The 21,272-nt window shown below is 41.3% G+C and overlaps 2 protein-coding genes across 4 annotated transcripts in view; both read right to left on the bottom strand.

Annotated features, from left to right (window-relative positions):
• Positions 1-254: 254 nt before the first annotated feature.
• CFAP90 (cilia and flagella associated protein 90) lies at positions 255-7,984 on the bottom strand. 2 transcript variants are annotated; one of them, XM_066205942.1, is made up of 3 exons: positions 7,753-7,984; positions 3,937-4,053; positions 255-401 (listed from the first exon to the last, which is right to left on the bottom strand). In XM_066205942.1, the coding sequence occupies exons 1-3, from the start codon at positions 7,927-7,929 to the stop codon at positions 255-257; spliced, it is 441 nt and encodes a 146-aa protein (XP_066062039.1). In that variant the 5' UTR covers positions 7,930-7,984. The 2 variants fall into 2 exon arrangements, with proteins under 2 accessions (XP_066062039.1, XP_066062041.1); XM_066205944.1 differs by lacking the exon at positions 255-401 and adding an exon at positions 2,272-2,485.
• A 5,332-nt stretch (positions 7,985-13,316) lies between these two features.
• The window catches only part of ADCY2 (adenylate cyclase 2), a 207,527-nt gene continuing 199,571 nt past the window's right edge, over positions 13,317-21,272 (bottom strand). The window contains exons 23-25 of one of the 2 annotated variants that reach the window (XM_066185951.1): positions 20,983-21,097; positions 16,722-16,846; positions 13,317-16,204 (exon numbers count right to left, since the gene is read on the bottom strand). In XM_066185951.1, coding sequence (XP_066042048.1) covers positions 16,052-16,204; positions 16,722-16,846; positions 20,983-21,097 — 393 coding nt within the window. In that variant the 3' untranslated portion in view covers positions 13,317-16,051. The remainder of the gene's footprint in view (positions 16,205-16,721; positions 16,847-20,982; positions 21,098-21,272) is intronic. The other variant, XM_066185962.1, reaches the window with a different exon arrangement.

Here is a 21,272-nt window from a genome sequence, read left to right as displayed (position 1 = left end):
GACCCAACAGGTCTTGTTGTGGTGCTCCTCTTCATGAGCTTTTTATGAGAATGTAAGAAGACACGCATTTTCATTAGCATGAGAAAAAGTGCAGCTGCTATTTCAGCCTACTTTTAATCCAGATCATTCTCATTAACTAAACTGTAGAAGAAAAGGCAAAAGCACCATATTGCTTTTCAAAGTGTTTTTTTTGTTGTTTTTTCCCCCAGATACAAGAGATTTCCAAGATGGATGCAGGCCTGGAGAAGGTTTTTTCAGCGAGCAGGGCAGCTGCCCTCGCCGTAGATGGCAGCGTGCAGGCTGCAGACCCTGGCAAGCTCTCCGGTTGCTGGCTCTAAAGGCTTATGGACGTGCTTCCCATACTTGGAAGAGGTCAACACAGGAACGGTTCTCGCCATTTCCTGTCAACAGACCAAAGTCACCTTAGAAGAAAATCACAGGGTATTGCTAAATGTGCTGTGGCCAGGGGTAAAATAACGGACAGAACTGTGCAGCATCTGCTATTTGGGTGTGTATTTCTTTAGTGCCCCTACTGTTGTATCCCTGCCCTAGTTTTTAATGTTATTTATGTCTTAATAAACCATGAATGTGTCACTAGATGACAGGATGATAAGATATGGAGCTGTGGAGTGATAATTTTTTTACACAAATACATACACACATGCACACGTGATTACCATGTGATTACTGGCAAATTAAATGCTAAAAAAGCACAGATTTTTTTTTTTTATTTTTCTTGTGCACTGAATTGCATGATTCTTTTGAAAAATAGGATAGATTTGTGCCCCCTGTTACAGGAACACCTACCCTGCTTGCACAATTCAGTGAAAGCACAGCATGAAAAAAATCAAAGCCTAAGAAAAACCCTGAGCAACCACTAGCCCATGCAAGCTTTCCCTGAATGAAATAAAGTACATACTACTTAATTTCTGCACAATGAAAGGTTTTACTAAAAATGCTTGTAGCTGTAAGATTACAGAAATAACTGCTTTGCAATGATGGAAAGCGGACTTGATGAAAAACAACCTGACCAAGAAAAGATTTTAAGCTTGTTCTTAGTGAGCTTCACTTTAAGTGCCTGTGCAATCACTATCTGCAATCAGCAGTTCCTTCCTGTGTTACAGCAACAGGGAGCTACCCAGTCAGAAGGGAAAGACAGGATTTGTTTGTTTTTCTTTCCCTAGCCAAAGGTCTCAGATTTATCAGGCTGCTTGTATGTTTGCACACTGACTAAAACAGTAAGCCTTAGTCTGCAATGTTTTTCTAGTTTTATAATATAAATAGTATCTAAAAGGCGAATCAAAATGCAGATGTCACACCACAGTTCAAGTGCAAGCACATTTGCCTGAGCAAATCAGCACTTATGTCCTGCAAGGATGCAGGTGGGAGCACAGATTGGAGGGATCTCATAGCAGGGCAGTCAGCTAAGAGACATTTCCAGCCTCATGGAAAGAAGCTGAGGTTCTTGGAAAGATGCTGTGAACTATTTAAAACAAACAAACAAACATACTAACAAACCCACTCAATTGAAAAGCTCATTTCAAAATAACCATTTATCCCCCAGTTCTCCTGCCCACCTTACTCCACCCTATTAAAAGCTATTCAGCGCACCAACTTTTAACTCCAGCAGAATGAAAATCAAGTCACTTGCAGGCAAAATTAAGTGCATTTCCTTCCCTGCCCTAGTTGCGGATAAATGCTGTATACTGAGAAACTAAAAAATTGCTGTACCATCAAGAAAGACCTTGCTAGAAATTCAGGGTTTACAGTGCTAATGACAGGCAGCAGTATGTCATTCCAGTAGTGTTCCTTTTAAACAAATAAGATTCAGTTTTTAGCATCCTGTGTACACTGGCATTTCATCTTGGTGGGTTTGGCATTCAGCGGGTTTCAGATTTTCCAACAGTTGGCTGGGAAGTGTACTGCTGCCCGCCTTCGCAGCGTGTAATTCTAGCACTGTCAGCACTGGAATCAGCAATGGCAGCCCTGTGCACACGCTCCACTGCAGTCACTCAGCTGCATGTACCTAAACTGGGGACCTGTCACTGTATTCTTGAATTCTGTGAGTGCACGCAGGCTATCTGCAGGAAATGAGGGGCTTAGTTGCAGTGGTTTTCTTTTTTCCACTTCAAGTAAAGCAGTGTACTGTGGTGGGTTCAGTCTGTCTGCTTTCAGTGTTGTACCAGAAAAACGTCAATTGTAGTATTTTTATTTATTATATTTTATCATTTAGTTATTATTATATAAAGCCTGAGAGGCCCACTGTGATAATTAAAGAGAAATTGAGTAAGTGACCTGCACTGGTTACATCCAGTGTTGGGTGTCATCACATGCCGGAGGATCATGTTCTAGTATTAAACAGCTGTGGGTTTGATGGGTCTCCATGCTAATTTAAAGGGCTGGATTAAGGGACACCTGTTTTCTCAGTCCCTTGTGTGCGCTGCTCAGCAGAGCTGGTATGAATTCTGGCCCATGCAAGTTTGCTCTAGGAAGAAAACGAACAGGAAAGTGAGTTTTGTTGATACAAGAATTCAATAAAAAGTCAAAACTTTGTATTGATGAACTTTCTACATAGATTTCCCACGTGGAGGTTGGGCTTGGTACTAGGGGAGGGAGGTTGTCTTTGTATTGTTTAAATAAAAGGTTTAATTTCTAATTGGAGTAGTCATTTACATACATGCACAGATTTGCAGTTGAGTTATTAGGCATGAGCAGGTGATGCTAATGGGCACTCCTGGGCCTCCTTTGGGAGTATCTAATACTTCCTGCACTGTCTGATAAAGTTGAAGGATGGGCATTTTGGCTACACACTTGCACTGAAATGCCTGGCATATATAACTGCTAGTGAGACGAATAACAAGCAGTGGCTTTGTCAGCAAAAATTATTTTATTGCACAGAAATTAGAGTAATTTGAACTCTTGTGTCACTCTTCCTTCTTCCTTCTCTATAATATACAACCATCAAAAGGGGCAGCCCTCCCTAGCCTACTCATCACTTTTACATCCCATGAACCCACTGGGATTTTGAGGTCATTAGTACACAGAGGTTACCCTTCATTTGGTTTTTGGCTGCCTCTGCCTCTATGTGTAGTTTTGTGTTTGTATGTATAATTAAATACACAGACAGATATATATATTATTCAGATGCTGCATGCAAAAATGCATACACATACATTAATGCATATATATTATAGTATTTCTGTTTCCAAGGGTATATTTACCTATCAGGCTGCACATCAAACCCAGATTCTGCTGGCCCAAATACTTGCCCATCCTTTCCCAGGCATGCCCATGTGTTCTGATTGACCACACCTTTGCACTAGCTCCCTATGAATTTCCTTCCTGCAGGGCAATCTGGTGTAGGTTTTCCTAACAAACTGACCAGCTTCAGAGACTTGGGTTTTCACAGTAAATGCTGGCATAGAGGGTGGGTGTCAGAGGACAGCAGTGAAGTTATGGTCTCTGAATCCAGCCCTCTCAGAGAGAAGAGTTTTTAAGCATCACAAAAATAACTGCAGAACCACCTGAAGTACAACTCTTTTTAGAGGGGCACAGATGGTTCAGAGTACACCCTGCACTCTGCAAGAGAGGATTTGCCTCTTTCCCCATGCTTTAACTTGCATATGTCTTGTCACCTGTAAATCTTCAGGATATGAAAGAACAAGAGCTAATTAGGGTGTCTTCATGGGATAAAGCTTTCTCCAAAACCTGCAGACTTAGCGCAATGATGTTCTCCTTCCAATTCCTTTCTTACCATATGGGCTACATTATAAAGGGTAAAACAATGCCTATAGCGTCCAGTCATGTCAAAAAGTATAAAACAGAAACCTTATGTATCAAGCATAAACCTTATATAAAATCTATAAAATATAAAAGATATAAAGTATAAAATATAAAACTTAAACAAAGATAATTATGAATTTATTGAAGGGTTACCTCCTCATGAATTTTAAGGCCTTGACCCTTTGCGTGTCTTCTATCACATCGTGGAAGATACTGGTCATAACCTTCTTGATTTCCAAAAATGGCATCATAGGTGAAAAAATCTCCTGTCTTGAGAAAAGGGGAAAAAATGGCTAATTCACACAGTTGCTTTACTTCCCAGATTACAGAATACATGTAGTCAAATCAATACCTAAATAGTGAATATATTGCGTTAGATGATGAAAACCGTAACATTACTGACCTCATTGGGGAGTTCGGGACAGTTTTTTTCAATAGTTTGCAAAATTACCTAATGACACATGGTACAATTTATTAAGTTTGTTCAGCTCTGAAATTTCCCTTGTGGTAATTTACTTTATTTTTTCCCCCTTGTAATCTGTTGTAATTTTGGAAATTTAACTGATTTGTTTTAATTTTCTGCACTTAATATTCTCCTTCCTAAATTTGTGTATATGTCAAATGACCTGGCAGAATTATGTAAAAGCAAAACAGGAACTTTCAAAAAGACAAAGGTACCTTGCACTGTAAACATAATTTAATTTCTGATTAGAGCAGAACTGAGAAATGTGCCACAGTGCTAATCCTGTGATCCAGTGGTATGCATGACACCCATATGTCAGGCACGAAAATAAGGCACACCCCAAGCCATAATATTGTTGTTCAACTGTTAATATAGTCTGCATCCAAATAAGCAACATAAAAGATCTGCTCTACTAACAGAGGTGCTTGTGAAATCCAATCAAGAAGTTCTCATAAATGGAATAAAAGCAATTTCAAAACTCAAAAAATGTTTCAAAGAAAAAAAAACCAAAATCCTCTACTGAAATATGCTGCCAGTTGTTACTCAACTTCATTAAAAGGTCCATATTCTGTTAAACATGTGAATCATCATTGGCTTTGTGCATGGCTGACTAAAAGAATGGTGCATTTTGTTGGCCTTTTTTTCTCCTCTAATTTTACAGTGTGTCCAATTTAACCTTTGAAAAACTCATGTACTTTTGAGTCTTTCAAATTACAGTGGTATTCTCCAAATATAGTCAAGTTATGGCAGGTCAGGAAGGTTATAATGGTTCCATTAAAAGGAAACCATAGTTAAGAGCACTTGTGAGATACTGCTGTAATTTCAGGCTGTATTTGTAAAAGTGTCTGCAATACATGGTTCTGCCAAGAGGAGAGATTATTTTGTATTTAACCTATCTATCCATTCACTTCTCAGAAACCATCAAGCTTCAGAGGATTTCAGGCACATTCAAGAACACCCTGCACATGGCTTGTCATCTCCATAATTATGTCTGTGCTTCCTTGCTTCTCCTTTCCTCTCCACGCTACCAGTTTCATTCAGAGCGCATTTAATTTATATTCACCACCGGAAATGTTATTTGCTTTTTGCTGGGATTCATGTGCCATTATTTGTTACTTGTTTCAGAGTAAGAGTGTCATTTGTTGCTCATGTCAGAGCAGATAATTCATCCTTTCCAGAACTCACAGATAGTCATCCAGCCTGTTGTATCAAAAACTAGCTCTGTCCCAGGGATCTGTTTAAGATTTTCTGCCAGAGTTGTAGAGACAACACGTCTTTATTCAATACACTGGTAACTTTCTACTGCTGTTTCTCTTTGTTGTAAATGATAACTTGGTTGGCCAGGGTGGTGGTGGTGGTGGTGGTGGTGGTGGTGAGCTGTTTCTTAAACTATCAGAGCAAGTGAGTCACACAGAGCTGATGATAAATGTGCACTCAGGGTAGGCATCCTCTGTGTATTGCTGCTAAAGCTAAATGCTTTGCAAGCATTCATTAGTATTCCAGACGCACATAAAATAGGTAATAGCTTTCTCCACATCTCAGAAGAGGAAACACCAGGCACACTGGCTACGGTAATTTATGTAAAACAAACCAGGGAGCGACTGTCAGCCATGGGATTTAAAGGCAGGAGCTTCTGGCTTCTGGCCATGCGATGAGCCCATCTTCTCCCTACTTCTCTCTGCTTCAGTCTCTGACACAAGGTTGGTTTTAGGTATTTAAACTGCAAAAAGGAATGAGATTCCTTTTGCTCTATAAATAAAAAATATTCCAATTATCTAATCCCTAAATTGTGCAGAAGAATGGATTGAATCTGCTTCCTCTCCTGTGGCCAAGGCCTGGGCTGTGAAGAAACCTATTAAACGGCTGTTATCACTTTTTGTTTCCATGCCACTGGAGCAGCATTTTTCACAAACCAGGCCCTTGTGAGTGTGAAAGCAGACTATACGGTAAGGAAAAGCTCTACCCTATGGCTGCTACTTCTGTGCAGACTGGTGAGCTCCACCAGTCCCAAGAGCACCATGCCAGCCCTTTGATCTGCCCTTGCCTTACTCTTATTGTGCTCTCCCTATTGTTTTGTGAAGCACGGCACCAACTCTGCCTGTTCACCTTTGGGTCAGATCACCTTGCCAAGGTAATGCTGGAATCAACATCAAAGAGTCTGATATTAGAAATCTGCTTGTCTTTTAGCAGGGCCACCTGGTCAATGCAGGAAATTTGCTGTTTGTTTCATGCCCAGCACAGTGCTCTGCACCGTACCCTGCCCACATCCCAGGGACACAGGACCTGCAAACTCTCACAAACCACCAATCAGTGCTGCCCAGCGCTTGGTGCATTCAGCAGCTTTATCACTTGGGTGAGGAGAGGATTCATGGGTTGTATTTATTGTTATAAACTGCCACAGCATTGCTATGTTACATTGACATAATAGGCATTTCAGAACTTCTTCTATACTAATTTTTCTTTTTGAGAAAAAAGCCTGTTAACGTCAATGTCTCATATGACAATGTCTCATTCATAGAAAAGTTCACCACCCAGGAACTGTAGCTCAGCTGAGGCAGAAGGTGTAAGATTGTTTTCATTTCTGATTTTAAATATGAGGAAAGAATGAGGAAAATGGTGACATAATGCAGCAGAGTGAGGAATGAGGCTCCCTGATAGCACACTTGAGTTACTACATGTTGAGGTGCAATGTTCCACCTTCAGAAGCATTCAGTTATGGAGGCATATGTTGATGTTATTGTTTTGAGTAGCTCAATGCACATGGAAAAACTTTTCCCTCATATGAAAATGGAGAAGCTTCTTATTAAAGAATACACTTCCCAAGAGTGTATGTTATGACAAAATCCACTAGTGCTGCATCAAACCCTAGTGACAGATGATGCCTTCCCTAGCGTTCCTCCTAAGAAGGAGGAAATGCCTCACATACCACTGATACCAAGTGGCCTGTTGATCCTCAGTCCTTGGCAAACGACATCTCTGCCTTTTCTTATTATCCAGTGAAAGACCTTACCCTCATTTGCCATCCACTAGTAGCAAACAGACTTTGCAAAGGCCTCTGATGGTGAAACCTGTTATTTTGGCATTAGATAGCCTAATGATAGAGATTTATGTGCCACATTTCTATATCAGAAAAAAAAATCTTCACAGTGAGTATGGTGAGGCACTAGAACAGGTTGCCCAAAGGGGTTGGGGATGCCCTATCCCTCGAGATGTTCAAGGCCAGGTTGGATGGGACTTCGATCAACCTGGTCTAGTAGAAGGCATCCCTGCCCATGACAGAGAGGTGGAACTGTATGATCTTTAAGGTCCCTCCCAACCTAAACCATTCTATGATGCTATGACGGTTTTTGGCACCTGTCTGACCAGGTCCCTCATGATGAGGGCCGAGCCTTTGCACCGGCTCGGAGCAGAGCGTCTACACAGCGCAGAGACCCACGGGGAAAGCTTGTCCCTTCGCCCTGCGCCGCTCCCGGCCTGTCCCCGGCTCGCTCCCTTCACTTCCTCACCTTGTGCGGCCGGCCGAAATAGCTGAGCTCCGGAGGCCCTTCCCGTTTGGGCGGGATGAAGCGGAAGGCGGAGAAGGAAGCGAGGGCACGCCGCCTTCTCCCCGGCGCGTTGCCGAGCGCCTCCTGTGCCAAGCGCGGCCCGGTGCCCCCCGGCGTGCCGGGCCCTGGGGCGGCCATGCTGCCCGGCCGCCGTTACCTGGCGACGCCCGCGGGCACCGCGCCGGGGCCGGGGCGGCCCGGCAAGCGTTCCGCCGAGCTCTGTCAAACCTGAAGTGTGAATTGCTGGACACCCGACGGTGGAGTTCTAATCTCAGTCTTGTGCAGCGGCTCCAGCTCCCTGGTCCTTTGTGTCCTTGGAAGCTGGGGAAGAAGGTCAGAGCAAAGCCTAGCCAAAGGGGACTGGCCTTTTTGCTGTGGCAACTTGCAATAGGCCCCAAATCTCCCTGTAAGTGAGTAAGTTGAATAAAACCACACTGTAGCATGGAATTTCCGCCAGAATAAGGAGCCAGTGTCTTGAGGGGCTTGGGCTTCTCTCTTTGGACAGTAGCTCACATACTCGGGCACAGGCTTTCACAGGCTCTTCTTCAACTCTGTTAAGGCTTTATGCTGTGACCACTTCCTTCGGGAGCCAGTGCCCAACCACCCTCTGAATGATCACCCTTGTATAATATGCAGCCTAAACCTCCCCTGACTGGGCGTCAGGCCATTCCCTCAGGTCCCGTCACTGGTCATCTCAGGGCAGAGATCAGTGGCTGCCCCTCCTCTTCCCCTCATGAGGAAGCTGTAACTGCAGTGAGGTCTCCCCTCAGTCTCCTCCAGGCTGAACAGACCAAGTGACCTCAGCTGCTCCTCATACGACTTCCCCTCCAGATCCTTCACCAGCTTAATGTCCTTCTGAAATTGTGGCACCCAAACCTGCACACAGGACTCAATGAGGCTGCACCAGTGGACACCAAAGCAAAACAATCCTCTCTCTTGCCCGGCTGGTGATGCTGTGCCTGATGCCCCCCAGGACACACTTGGTTCTCCTGGCTGCCAGGGCACTGCTGACTCAGATTCAACTTGCCATCAGCCAGGACCCCCCGTCCCCTTCCATGGCACTGCTTTCCAGCATCTCGTTGTATGTACATCCAGGGTTGACCCATCCCAGGTGCAGAATCCAGCATAGGATGCATAGTCATTTCAGGCAATGTAGTTGGAAAATTCTCTCACATACTTATTTTGAGTTTGGAACACTGAAAGCAAGTGTCTCCTGGGTGTAAATCTCAGAGTGACTGTAAAACTGCTCCGCCCTAGTAGCACCTGGCTCCTAGTTTTCATATTCACGCCATGGTTATCCTGGTTTGATACATATATCTATGCCCATGCTGCTTCTTACCGTGGTCCTTGGGGATCTCTGAGTAGCTTGGTTTAGTTTACCTTTATTTTCTGTAACCACAGTTGTAGAGTTATTGTCCTGTAGGCACAGCATTACTGTTATTATTGCTACCAGTATCTTTCGGTAAGCACTTTCATAGTAGCAGTCTCCCAGGCATTTTGAATTTTACCAAACATCCAAAATTTATTTTAAATCCCCCAACTTTCAGCATACTAGAAATCTTCTTAACTGATTGTTTCAGGCATATTGGAGCCAGGCAATAATTCAGACCTACAAAAGTCTCATCCCTGTTATGTAGCTGCCACTCTCCCTTCACAAATCCACTGAATAACACAGACTCCCGCTTCTTTGCAAGTGTAGCATGGAAGCTTTATAATCTGCAGACTCCTGTGGGTGGTTTTTTAAATAATTTATGACAGTTTCCATCTGCTTATCTAATAATGTCCCTCTACCAATTAAGATCCTCTTCTTTCTGTAGCATGGGCCAAATTAGCACAATGTAAGTGAGCACTGGAATTGAAAATCCAACAGCTGCCTTACATTAGCTTCCTGAGCAGAGACCTGCTTGCCACTGTGCAAGTGCTTTTCTGTAGTTCAGTCCGAGCACAGAGAGATAGCAATCCCATTTATAAAAAGCAGCTCAGCTGAAACTGCAGCTATAAATAGAGTCACAAGAAACTGTTCGCCAGAGATACCAACTAAGCTAGGCAAGAGCTCTGAAGTCAGATCTAAAAGATTTCTCTCCAGTTTTCTTTTTACTGCTCTCATGTAGCTTGTTTTTACTAACATTAAATTCATGGGATTAAATTGAATTACAACATCTGGATGCAATCCAGATTGTCACAAATATTGCTGAATGCTTCTTACAGATTTGCCATACCACCACCCTCCCATTTGAAACAATTAAAAATGATGCTTTTCACTTAATTGTTCTTTCCCAATGAAGGTATAAATCCTTTTAGAATTATTTGAAAGTTACAAAGGCTTTTCTTCCAGGTCACCTTTTGCAGACTCCCCAAAAGCAGGATATGAATGCCCAGGGTGGTTTGTTCCAGTTGCAACCAGACTTTATTAATGTGCTACTGTTAAGTGTATGTTTGTGTTAAAAAAAATAGCATGGAAGGTCAGTCCGTTTCCTTAGTAACTGCAATATGAATGTGTGAACGATGGAGCAATTCTAGTCTATATGGTGAAAACTATGCATTCAAATACATCTGAGCTAAGAGACCAAAGTGTTAAAAGTTGCTTTGAATTTGGTATCTTAAGGATGAGAAGTTCAATTGCCTGCCCTTTTGGAGAGTAGTAATACCCCCTCAGGTTCCACTGCAAAGGCGTCAAAGTTTTGAACATGTTGGTATGTACTTTTATAGCCATAATGTGTCTCAAAGGCAGGGTCACTGCTCTGAAATGTCAAACTGGTTTGCAGAATAACTGAAATAACTTCCTAAAAGGAATATGAAGCAAATAATAATGGAGGCAGGGAGAGGGGACACAAAAGAGACAGTGTTAACAGGGGAAGAGAGACAGGATGGACACAAGAGAACAGGTGACATATAACTGGAAAGGGCATGGATACACAGAAAAAAGAGTAGTTGTTTTCTTACTACAAGCTGAGGTACTTGTTTTTAAACTTAGGTGACTTAGAGCTGAGATGACAGCCTGCTGTCAAATTAAGGCTTAGCAAGCCCTCTCCTGTCCTAGCTCTTTAACCTCAACATATATCAGTTTGGCACCTTCAGCTGAGCCATGAAGGAGAGAGTCTGCCAGATGTGTTCCATTCAATGGCCCTTGAAAGAGGCTGAAACAAAAATGGCTCAAAACCTGTCCCCTTTCTACTACTGTAGCCTTGGCTCAAGCCATTTGTTTCATGGAAGTGCTTGTTTCTTCTAGATCCTAATTGCTGACTGAATGCTCACCTCAAACAGGAAGGCTCTTCAGGAGCACTGCATCCCTCCCACAGGAGACAGTTCTCCAAGAACTTCTCCCATGTGAATCCTTCTCACAGGCTGCAATTCCTCATGAATGCTTCAGTGTGGGTCCCTTTCTGGAACAGGCTGCTCCAGTGTGGGTTCCCCATGGGCTCACAAGTCCTGTCAACAAACCTGCTACAGCACTGGCTCCTCTCTCCATGGGCCCACAGGTCCTGTCAGAGCCTCCTCCAGCACAGGCTTCCCACAGGGTCACAGCCTCTTGGGCGCATTAACCTGTTCCAGTGTGGAGTTGTCTGTAGGCAGCAGGTGGATCTCAGCTTGGGGGCTGCAGGGACACAGCTGCCTGACAGTGGTCTGCACCACAGGCTGCAGGGGAATCTCTGCTTTGCTGCCTGGAACATCATCTCTTCCTCGTCCTTCCTTGCTGTCCCTGGTATTTCCAGAGATGTTTCCTCTCTTCAGCTGCTGTTTCTGCCACATTTTTTAGCTCTTCTTAAATATGTTATTTCAGAGCTGCTGTTGATAGGCTCAATTTGACCAGTGGTGCGTTGGTCTTGGAGTTGTCTGGCATTGGCTCCTTTGGATGTGGGGGAAGTTTCTGGCAGCTTCTCACACAGACCACCCCTGTAGCCCTGTCCCACTCTCCCTGCTACCAAAACCTCGCCACACAACCCAATATAGCTGACTGATAACTGCTCCAATCCAGATCAACATTCTATTCAAGAACTCTCTTGGTAAGTAAAGCAATATACATTTTTATGCATGAGGTGACATCACTTTCATAAAAAAATTGCTATTTGTATCGGGGTTTTTTTGGAATCAAACATGAAAAATTCTAGTTCAGGAATGTCAACCTTTCAAAATACTTCACATGCATTTTTTCCTGTCAAAACTGAGATTTTCAGGAAGAGCATCTCAATGGCTGCAAATAGATTTGAAAAATACTCCATCCAAAAAATTTCAAAGAATTTGTGACAGAATCTTTGTTTTAAACAGGGCATCCTATAACATAAAGGGATTCATATCTACACAGTTGCAAACATTAATAAAATGCCCTTATCTTGCATTTTGACATATGAAAAATTACATTGACCTGAATAATTCCTGCCTCTAAATTTCAAAATGCTTAAAATTAATATGTATCAAACTTTAGGTTGAACTACTTTAGTTGATTTATATACCACTTTTGACAAATCCACACAAATCTTACTTCAAAGAACAAAAAATGATCTCTTAGTTACAAATTTTATTTGAGGCACATGTATCTCATTCTACATTTTCTCCTCAGGATCACTCAGCTAATTTAGACAAATAATGAAGATTAAAACAAAAAAGTCCCTAGACTTAAAATTGTTTGGGGCTCAGCTGTAAAGTCTTGAAGGGTACTATCTACACCTAGAATCTGCTATCTGAAAATTAAAAATTACTGTGTGTTCATACATAACCACAACAAGAAGGAAAAAGATGTATTAAAGTACAAGAGAAAAACATGTTTTAACAGTAAATCTTCTGCTATATAAAGCATCTTGACCACATAGCTTATTATTTGTCCCAATATGAGGCTCTAAAATCAAAGCAGGTAAGACTTGCAGCTCTTCCCTCACATGGCTTTATAGACAGGCAGACTAAACTACCTGTGTCTCAGTGGAAAAAGGGAGAATTTGTAGATATTTTACAAAATGGAGGAAGCATATATGAATATAAGAAAATGAAAAATGCTTTTCACATATCGTAAATAAGACACTAATGTTTCTCTTTAGAAACAGCAGCTAAATAGCATTAATTTACAGGTAATCCAAACTATTTTCATCGTTTATGAAAACATCTGCAAGTCTAATCTTGCTTCCTGTCCTTTGGTAGCCCTCCATAAATTGGAGCAAAGCACTGACTTGGAAAAAGAATTCCCCAGCAGGCTTACCAGGTGTTCCCATTTGATTCTTTTTTCCCAGACCACAGTGAATCACTCTTACATCGATCTTTTGGCTGCTGCCTCACAGTGTGAAATGCATTTGCATTGTACTTTTGGAAGTCCCACTCTTCGGTTCACTAATGAGCTGTGAACTATGTCACCAACATAGAAGTTGTAGAACTTGATGACTCTTACTGTGATATGGAATATATGGAATGTCAAATACTGATTTACATCAGTATCATAAAGTTTTTCAGGTTATGGGCTGATACATGAGTACTGTTATATCCAGTTACTCAGGCCGAAATTGCTGCAGGAGGAGGAAATAAAGTTCTTTTCATAAGTGAGTCTGGACAGAGGAAAAATAAGCCAGTATAAACAGTAGATGTAAAATGCATTGGAAGACAAGAGATATTTATTAAATACAAATAGCTTCTCAGCACTAGAAAGATAGTAATACTCAGCAACTGAAGGCTATAGAGGATGGTATGCACCTTACTTTGTCTGGGCGAAGATATGTGTGTATCTTTTGCCCACTTTCTTGTTCATTAGCAGGATTTGGCTGCAAGAATCTAAATGCAATTACAAAATGAGAGAAGAACACCAGTGAAATATGAGTGCTTTGAACATGGGCATTTTCAACGTGCTCTTGGAGGGAACATATATACCTTTCTTTATATTTCATTGGACTAGTCAGCTCCCCACCATTCAGTTGTTTTAACATTTCATAGCTTATAGAAATAATACTGTTTAACTTTTATAAAAATCACAGAAACAAGGCTATGGAGTTAGGTACAAGGTTTGTTAATGATGTGCAAGAAAACAAATGAAAGCAAAATCCTGAATGGACAGGTTATACCTGAAAGCTGCACATATATACGACAACATAGTAGAATCAACTTTACATAAGGGTTTTCATCCACAATAAGAAATTATTGCGTTGACCTGTGGTAATACCACAGTGATTTTAAAGGCCCAGAGTACATTCAAAGTCTAAGAAGGAGATCAGTAACTTATTTCAGTGTTCCTGGGACAAATTTATAGTAAGTGGCAAGGAGGGATTTAGGAGAAGTCTAAAGTGACCTAGCTAACTGACAGCTAGCCATTGACTGGGACATTGGTTTTGCGGCCATGTGAGCTATTTGGAAAGTCTTTGATTCCACTGGAAAACATTTATCTTAACTTATCAAGTAAAAGGAAGAAATCATAAAGACAAAAAAAATATTTTTTCACGAGATTTTATTAAACTGAGCACCTGTCTTGAAAATTGTGGTTTGAAAGTCTCCAGGACTAGATGAAAAACATCGTGTGTTATGTCAAACATAAGTGAAATAATTTACATTTTGCTTCTAGACTTACTTAAGGGGATCAAAATTGAGATTGTCTGTTTTACAGCAAATTAGGCACTTTGAAATCTACTATCATTCCAATTCACTAGTGGGCAGATGGCTGCTGTGAGTAAACTGTGCCACATTCAGTGAGACTGGACTGATGCCATGTATTTGTGACCCACAATATTTGTGAGAACTTTAGAAAGGATACCAATGCTATACAAATGTATATGTATGTTTCATGAATGAGCAGTCTGAATACTTTTTACATTTCAATAACATGCCAGAGGTAACAGTGCATAAGTTGACTTCCGTATCCATATGGTATCACTCAGAAAAAATCTTGTAATTATATGCTATTTTGTAAATAGTATTATTTTTTTGTTAGGATGCTATGACTAAAAGAATTGATTAAAACAATGCAAAACTTAATTGTTACTACCTGTGCTTCAAAGAAGCATAGATAGTACCTACTTTCACTGTCTTTCACCTGGCTCATCTATGAAAACTCTGCAAGTATGATACTTTGTAATTCAAAGGGATTTAAATTAATCTCAAATGTCCACAAAACTCCATTTTATCGTACTCATGTCCTAGTGAGTATAAATGAGATTATTACTTTAAGTGATAAATGAGATTATTACTTTAAATATCCCACAAAATCCAGCATTGTGAAGGTTAAGTGAAAGACATGCAAGGGCAAAAGAGGTTGTCAAAATGCAAAACAGAACTTTTTCTTTTGTACAGCTTCTCCTTGCTATTGTTTAAGCACTGCAGGCCAGTTGTTAAGTAGCAGCACTGCTACTGCTTTCGGTACCCCCCACTTTGCTTGTGTTTATGGATTTGAGGTCAGTCTTCTGTATCACTTAGGTAGTAAGTGACTGCAAAGTGCCTAGGATGCCACCCATGACTGAAGACAGTAGAGGTGCTTTAGTTTCTGAAAGGCAATAGCAAGTCTAGCAGATATTATTGACCAAGGCCGTTGAGATAGTTGGCTATAGCCTGCCTCAACATCTATCTACTGAATAAAAAGCAGTGGCAGCAGCAGAAAACACGCAGGTTTAGAGCGACAGAAGCCAAGGAAGGAAGCAAAACTAAGAGACAGCAACAGTAAGACAAAGTACATATAAACTTTTAATGAATTAACCTTACAAAAGACAATAGCTTCAAAACATTTGACACGTTTGTACAAAACTATTCCAGCATTGTTAGTTCTCTCTTCAGAAAGAATGCCAGCAAGCCACCCAACGTGTCCCTGGCTATGAGATGTAACTGGTGATCACATCCAAATCATGTGGGGACAGAGTAAACTTATTTACAATACTGTATACTTTAATACCAGATTAGTGGATGCTATTGGGGAGCGACTGTATTTTCCAGAAAACACCATGCATCAGAAAATAGTATGCACCCCTAGCTTTATTGCCTTTTTCCCCGCATTTGTCACTAACACTTCTCTTGAGTCCTTTCAGGATGTGTTACCTCCTTTTGATTCCTATTCCTTCTTTCCTTGTCTTTGAATGACAGTGCAAGTAGCAGCACAATCTTCCAGTCCTATCGCGTACATCACAACTGTCCTTGCACATAAAATATCAAGGTGCAAAATGATGGCTCATGGGACTATTCTGCAGCCATATTAAAATAAGTGCCACATACCAGAAAATAGCACGCATGTTAAGGGCCAAAATGTAGTTAAAAAGTGCGTGATACTTTCCTGAAAATATGGTACTGATGACACGTACAAGCATCTTCAAGATGCCACGTTCCCTTGTGACAGGGATCTCGTCATTTCTGTATGTACAAAGTACGTCTTTAATTCTCCTTTTCCTTTTACATTTATTATTCCTCTGCAGGTGCTCATGTATCCCAGTGTTTGCAGGACGTTGTTTGTCTCCTCTGTAACCTGCAACAAACAATACAGTAATACAGCCAGTGTTGATAACAAAGCAGAGCAGAATCTTCTTCCAGAGTGTGAAGATAATATAATGTTCTTTTCAGTTATAAGGGGTTTGCTTACAAGGCCTTTAAGTGAAGTTTGAACATTTGAGCTTTCAAGCAGTCTGTTGCTGGATACCCATTCTAATCACTTACATCAAGTATGAAATCTGGTGTAACCACTTCTGTACCCAGGGTTGCCAGCAGAGAGCTTGTAGATAGATAAATGGAGCTAGGGACAATACTCTTCCTCATGTAGCACTTTCCTCAACTTCAGGAGCTTATTTTCACTTGAGTAGACCCAAGCTTTCCCATCTTTCTACAACTACTAAAGCTGTGTAAATGAAGTGATGGTAGTAAGGTGATGGTTAGCATCACTTTTCAGAGCTGCTGCTGCCAGTTTATCACATAACTGTCAGTGAACCAAACTTTAGGCCATTCTGCCATTTTAGGTGAAAGCCCACTAGCACAAAATCAAGACTTACCTGTATTTTGTCTAAGACACCAGTGCTGTCCATCCTGCTGGCCACATTTACTGTATTGCCCCATATATCATATTGTGGTTTTTGAGCTCCAATTACTCCAGCTATTACAGGTCCATGGTTTATACCTGGAAAACATCAGAACTTAACATTACCAATGAAGAGAAAGGCAACAAAACTGGTGAAGCCCCTAGAGCACAAGTCCTGTGAGAAGCCTCTGAGGGAGCTGGGGCTGTTTAGCCTTGGGAAAATGAGTCTCAGGGGAAACCTTATCACTCCCTCCATCCATCTGAAAGGAGGCTGTAGCCAGGTGGGAGTTGCTCTCTTCTCCCAGGCAAGCAGTGACAGGATAAGACGACAGTCTCAAGCAGTGCCAGAGGAGATTTAGGTGATTATTAGGAGGAATTGCTTTACATGAAGGGTGACTAGACATTGAAATGGGCTGCCCAGGGAGGTGATGGAGTCACTGGCCCTGGAGGTGTTTGAGAAAAGACTGGATGTGGCATTTGGTGCTGTAGTCTAGTTGACACGGGAGTGTTCACTCATAGGTCAGACTTGATGATCTCAGAGGTCTTTTCCAACTTAAATGATCCTGTGATTCTGTGAAGATCCACCAAACAAGGACACACAGTGCATCTGGCATATAGCAAGTCAATGAATGCAGCATTTGGCTCTCACTGAATAGTGAGTACGGGCAGCATACTGTCGTTCACCATGGTTTTATCAACCATTTATGGCAGGAGAATGTTAGTTATAAAAATGCCAAAAGTCAGTTCATCTAATCTTAGTTTTACAGCTCCCTCTCATCCTGAGTAATTTGCTATTTTCAACCACTGGCATCCTAATAACCTGCTGCTGCCTTTATTAAGTAGCATGAGAACCACACTGTGGGTTGAGCAGCAGCTTCTGGGAAAACAGATATACAAGAATTTCTTTTAATTGCTACCTGTAGTGAAAAGGGCCTCTCCTCTCTGCAATAGTTGATGGCCCAGTCAAGTTACTTTTGTAGCTTCTTTGCTTCTTAAATGTAGAATAAACTAATGCAAATGAGCTGAAAGGATTTGGAGCCTTGTTCTGAAGGCTGGATTGACCATAGAATGGTACTAAAGATCTGCAATATAAATATATGTATTCAAATAATTTGATTAAGCATGGAGTAGAACAATATGGTAGAACAAAATAGTCCCTCATTAGACTCTGGACATTTTTTATTTTGCAGTGAGTTTGTAACCTATGTTATGTATGTAACGGAAGTGAGCTGCACTCTACTAGTAGGGAAAGAATCTAGAAGGCAAAATCCAAAGTACTATTGTTAACCAGCATCAAATGTACTATAATTGTAGCTGTACATACCGCTGAGCAGGAAAGCCAAGCTAGGCCTAATGAGAAATACACCCTGAACAAATGAGTTATTTGGATTTCTAAATTTATTTCAATGGATCATAATTAATTTCTGTTAATTCCTTGACAGAAACCATCATTAGGGATATATCCATGCAGCAAAATGACAAGTGATTGTAGGATGGAGAAGGATCTCAGAGCTGGTTCATCTGGTATGTAACATGGCAGCGCAGGCTAGCAACCACACTATCAGCCCACTTGGAAACCCTAAAAAATGACTGTAGAAGTTAAATTGGGAAAATATGCAAACAGTACATGATAACAAATGGAACCTGATATATATTTGTCTAAGTGCTTGGGGTTAAATGCACAAAGGGGCTTGGGCCTTGCAAAACTTTGTATTAACAGCTGAGCCATGGATGGGTTTTTCTATTTCATGACATACAACTTGTAGAAAGCACTGGGGGACTAAGCGTGGAATCCACAAAAGCCATCTGCTGGGTAGCCCAGTCTGGCTAGCGGGGAATATTGCATAGATGTGTGTGGCCATGGTCCAGAAACTGGGGCAGTGCAGTGGGACTTTCCTACAAAATACAATGGGCAGGAAGGGACTTTTATTTTTTACCTCCTTTCTTGAACCACCAATGTTGATGGTTTGAGAAATGCCTCAGGGGCTCAGGAGTCATCTTCAGATCCCTCCTCCTTTGAGGAAACTTCTACCCATATATCTTAGGAATGTGTTCTGGCCGGGCGTTTTGGGATATGCTGTTCTATGTCGTTCCTGCTGGTCTGAGTCTTTTTTGCATGACACACATGAATGTTTGTTTGGGCAAGGCTGGAAGAGTTGTACTCTCACTACAGGTGAATGCAGAGGGTGATATCATCTATCTCTTTCTCTCATATCCAAAGCAATATTTAATCATTCCATGAAATGCAACACTGTTCAGCAGGAATGACAAAAACTATCTCATTCTGAAGTACCCTACAGCCTGGGCTCATGGCCGAGCCTCACCCAAAACCAGGAACCAAATTAAGTCACCTACAGTACAGACAAATGTTCCAACAATGAAGTTACATGGAAAACAACACACCAGCGTCTCTTCTGAAAGAAAGCAATACCTGTGCAAAACCTGCTGCAAAAGCATATCTGAGGAGCTTGTCTCACAAATCAAGCACCTCAACTTGCAGAAGAGGAGGAATGCCTAAAACGTCACCCAGATACTCCCCTCCCTTGCCTGACAAGATCAGAGCAGTGTGTACCTCCTAAGTTACACTAGCATTTTGGGCACTCACAGAAAATTCTGAAAGCTGAGACCTCTAATGAGTTACAAAAATGTCACAGTTAGATGCTGGCTAAGGGAGTTTTTTTACAAAGGGCCGTTTGGGTACAAGTCCTTACAGTGGGGAAGGACCAGGTCATAAGCAGTTGTTAAAATGTTTCTGTGGCTATAATTAGTATGGATATCAGAGGCTTTCATCATCCAGTGGTGGGAAGCAGAGAAGTGCAGTGAAAATGAAGATCTGAGAAGACCTATGTTGGATTATGGTGGCACAAATACTATGGGACCTGTGTTTCTTTTTAGAATTAAAAGATTTTTTTCATTTTATGAAGCAAGGAGTCTGACTTCTCTGTAATCTTTAGCAAGAACTGTAAAAATCCAAAGTGAGTGTTTTGTTTTGCTTCATGGTCCCCACTTAAAAGGACTCAGTATTGCTTTAAGCAATTTGCAGATGTAGTCCTGGCATCCAGCAGCTCTCTGTTTGTACTGAAGGTGCTGATATAAATGTTTTTGCATGTCTGATATAAATGTTTTTGCATGTGTGTGCCATGTCAGCTATGGCAAGAACCATCAAGTTCTGTGACACTCTGAGAAGGAAGCATACTTCTGATTTGCTTTGTCAGTTACAGCTCTAGCAAGGAATACAAAACATACTGGCAAAGGAGTGCCCTAAGAAGGCCCTGTTTCAAAGTCAGAAGAGAGCAAGTTTTGCCAGTGGGTGGCACTGTGAAATAGACTTGAGAGGAGTAGCCGAAAGGAAAAAAGCGGCACAGCAAGAAAAAGACAAGACAGGAGAATAACTGTTGGAAATCAAATACTTCTGACACGTTTACAGAATTTATGGGTTTTCAATATTTGTTTACTGTTTTCATTTCACACTTTCCACGTTACATATTGCATTGTGAAACTGCTGTGTACTGCTATCAGGAAATAAACATTTTGGAACATATGGTTCTTGACCAGCTTTGAATTCATTGATTTCATCATTCTTTCTCCTGCTTACTGCAGCTGTCTATTTCTTTTTAAAAATACCAGCCTGCACAAAAAGAATCAATTAGGAACTGAAACATAGGGGATACCTCTTTACAAGATAAATAACTAGTCATCTTTGTTCTTATCTGAATAACGAAGACAAATACTCTTCCTTGTCTAACACTGCAAAGGAACGAGTGCATTTTTTGTGTGCTTGCTTGAATTTAGTACACATGAAATATTTCAAACTCCAGCCTCACTGGCCCCTTATAGCCCTTGTCCTCTGAAAAACCATTTATATAGTTTTGCAAAGCCCAGTCTAGAGTTTTCATGTGTATTCTTTTGGAATTTGTTAACTTCAAACAACTTGGCTTACAACCTCTTCAATAATTTTTACAGTTACCATAAAACCATTCAGAGCCACATGAACATATTGTTTTCAACCATTCTTTAAATAGGAATACTGCCCTTTTCCAAGTCTAGTCTAGAAACACTCTAGGGGTTGATGGGCCATACCATCCATGTAGGCTGCTTTTAAACAGGGTGAGGACGGTGCTGTTTACTATCATGGCCCTTTTGGTCAGTTCTACTACTACTTTAATCAGCTAGTACTTTGCACTGAATTCTCCCCCTTGTCCACGACATTCTCCTAAGAGTCCTGTGATACTCACCTACTCGTAACTTGAAGTCATTGAATGAATGCTTGTTTATGACATCCAGCTTTGCCACCAAGGCAAATGCAAACTCCACCATGGTTCCTATATGCATATACTGTCGTTCAGGTTCCTGAATTCAAAAGACAAACGAACGGTGAAATCGTTCTTGTGAGCCTTGGTTGCTGCGAGAATACAATCAAAATACGCTGAACACACAAAGACACTTAAGCCCTTAGGGATGTCCTAGTGTCAGCAGGCAGATGCAGAGAAGTAATGTAGAAGGTGGTACCCTGTCCAGCATCAGT

This window comes from Chamaea fasciata, unplaced genomic scaffold, assembly GCF_029207755.1.
Source record: "Chamaea fasciata isolate MVZ Bird 193981 ecotype frontalis unplaced genomic scaffold, bChaFas1.0.hap1 SCAF_1, whole genome shotgun sequence".
In the NCBI taxonomy this organism is placed as follows: domain Eukaryota; kingdom Metazoa; phylum Chordata; class Aves; order Passeriformes; family Sylviidae; genus Chamaea; species Chamaea fasciata.
The sequence above is the reverse complement of the archived record's forward strand: the minus strand, read 5'-3'. Positions and strand labels throughout refer to the sequence as shown.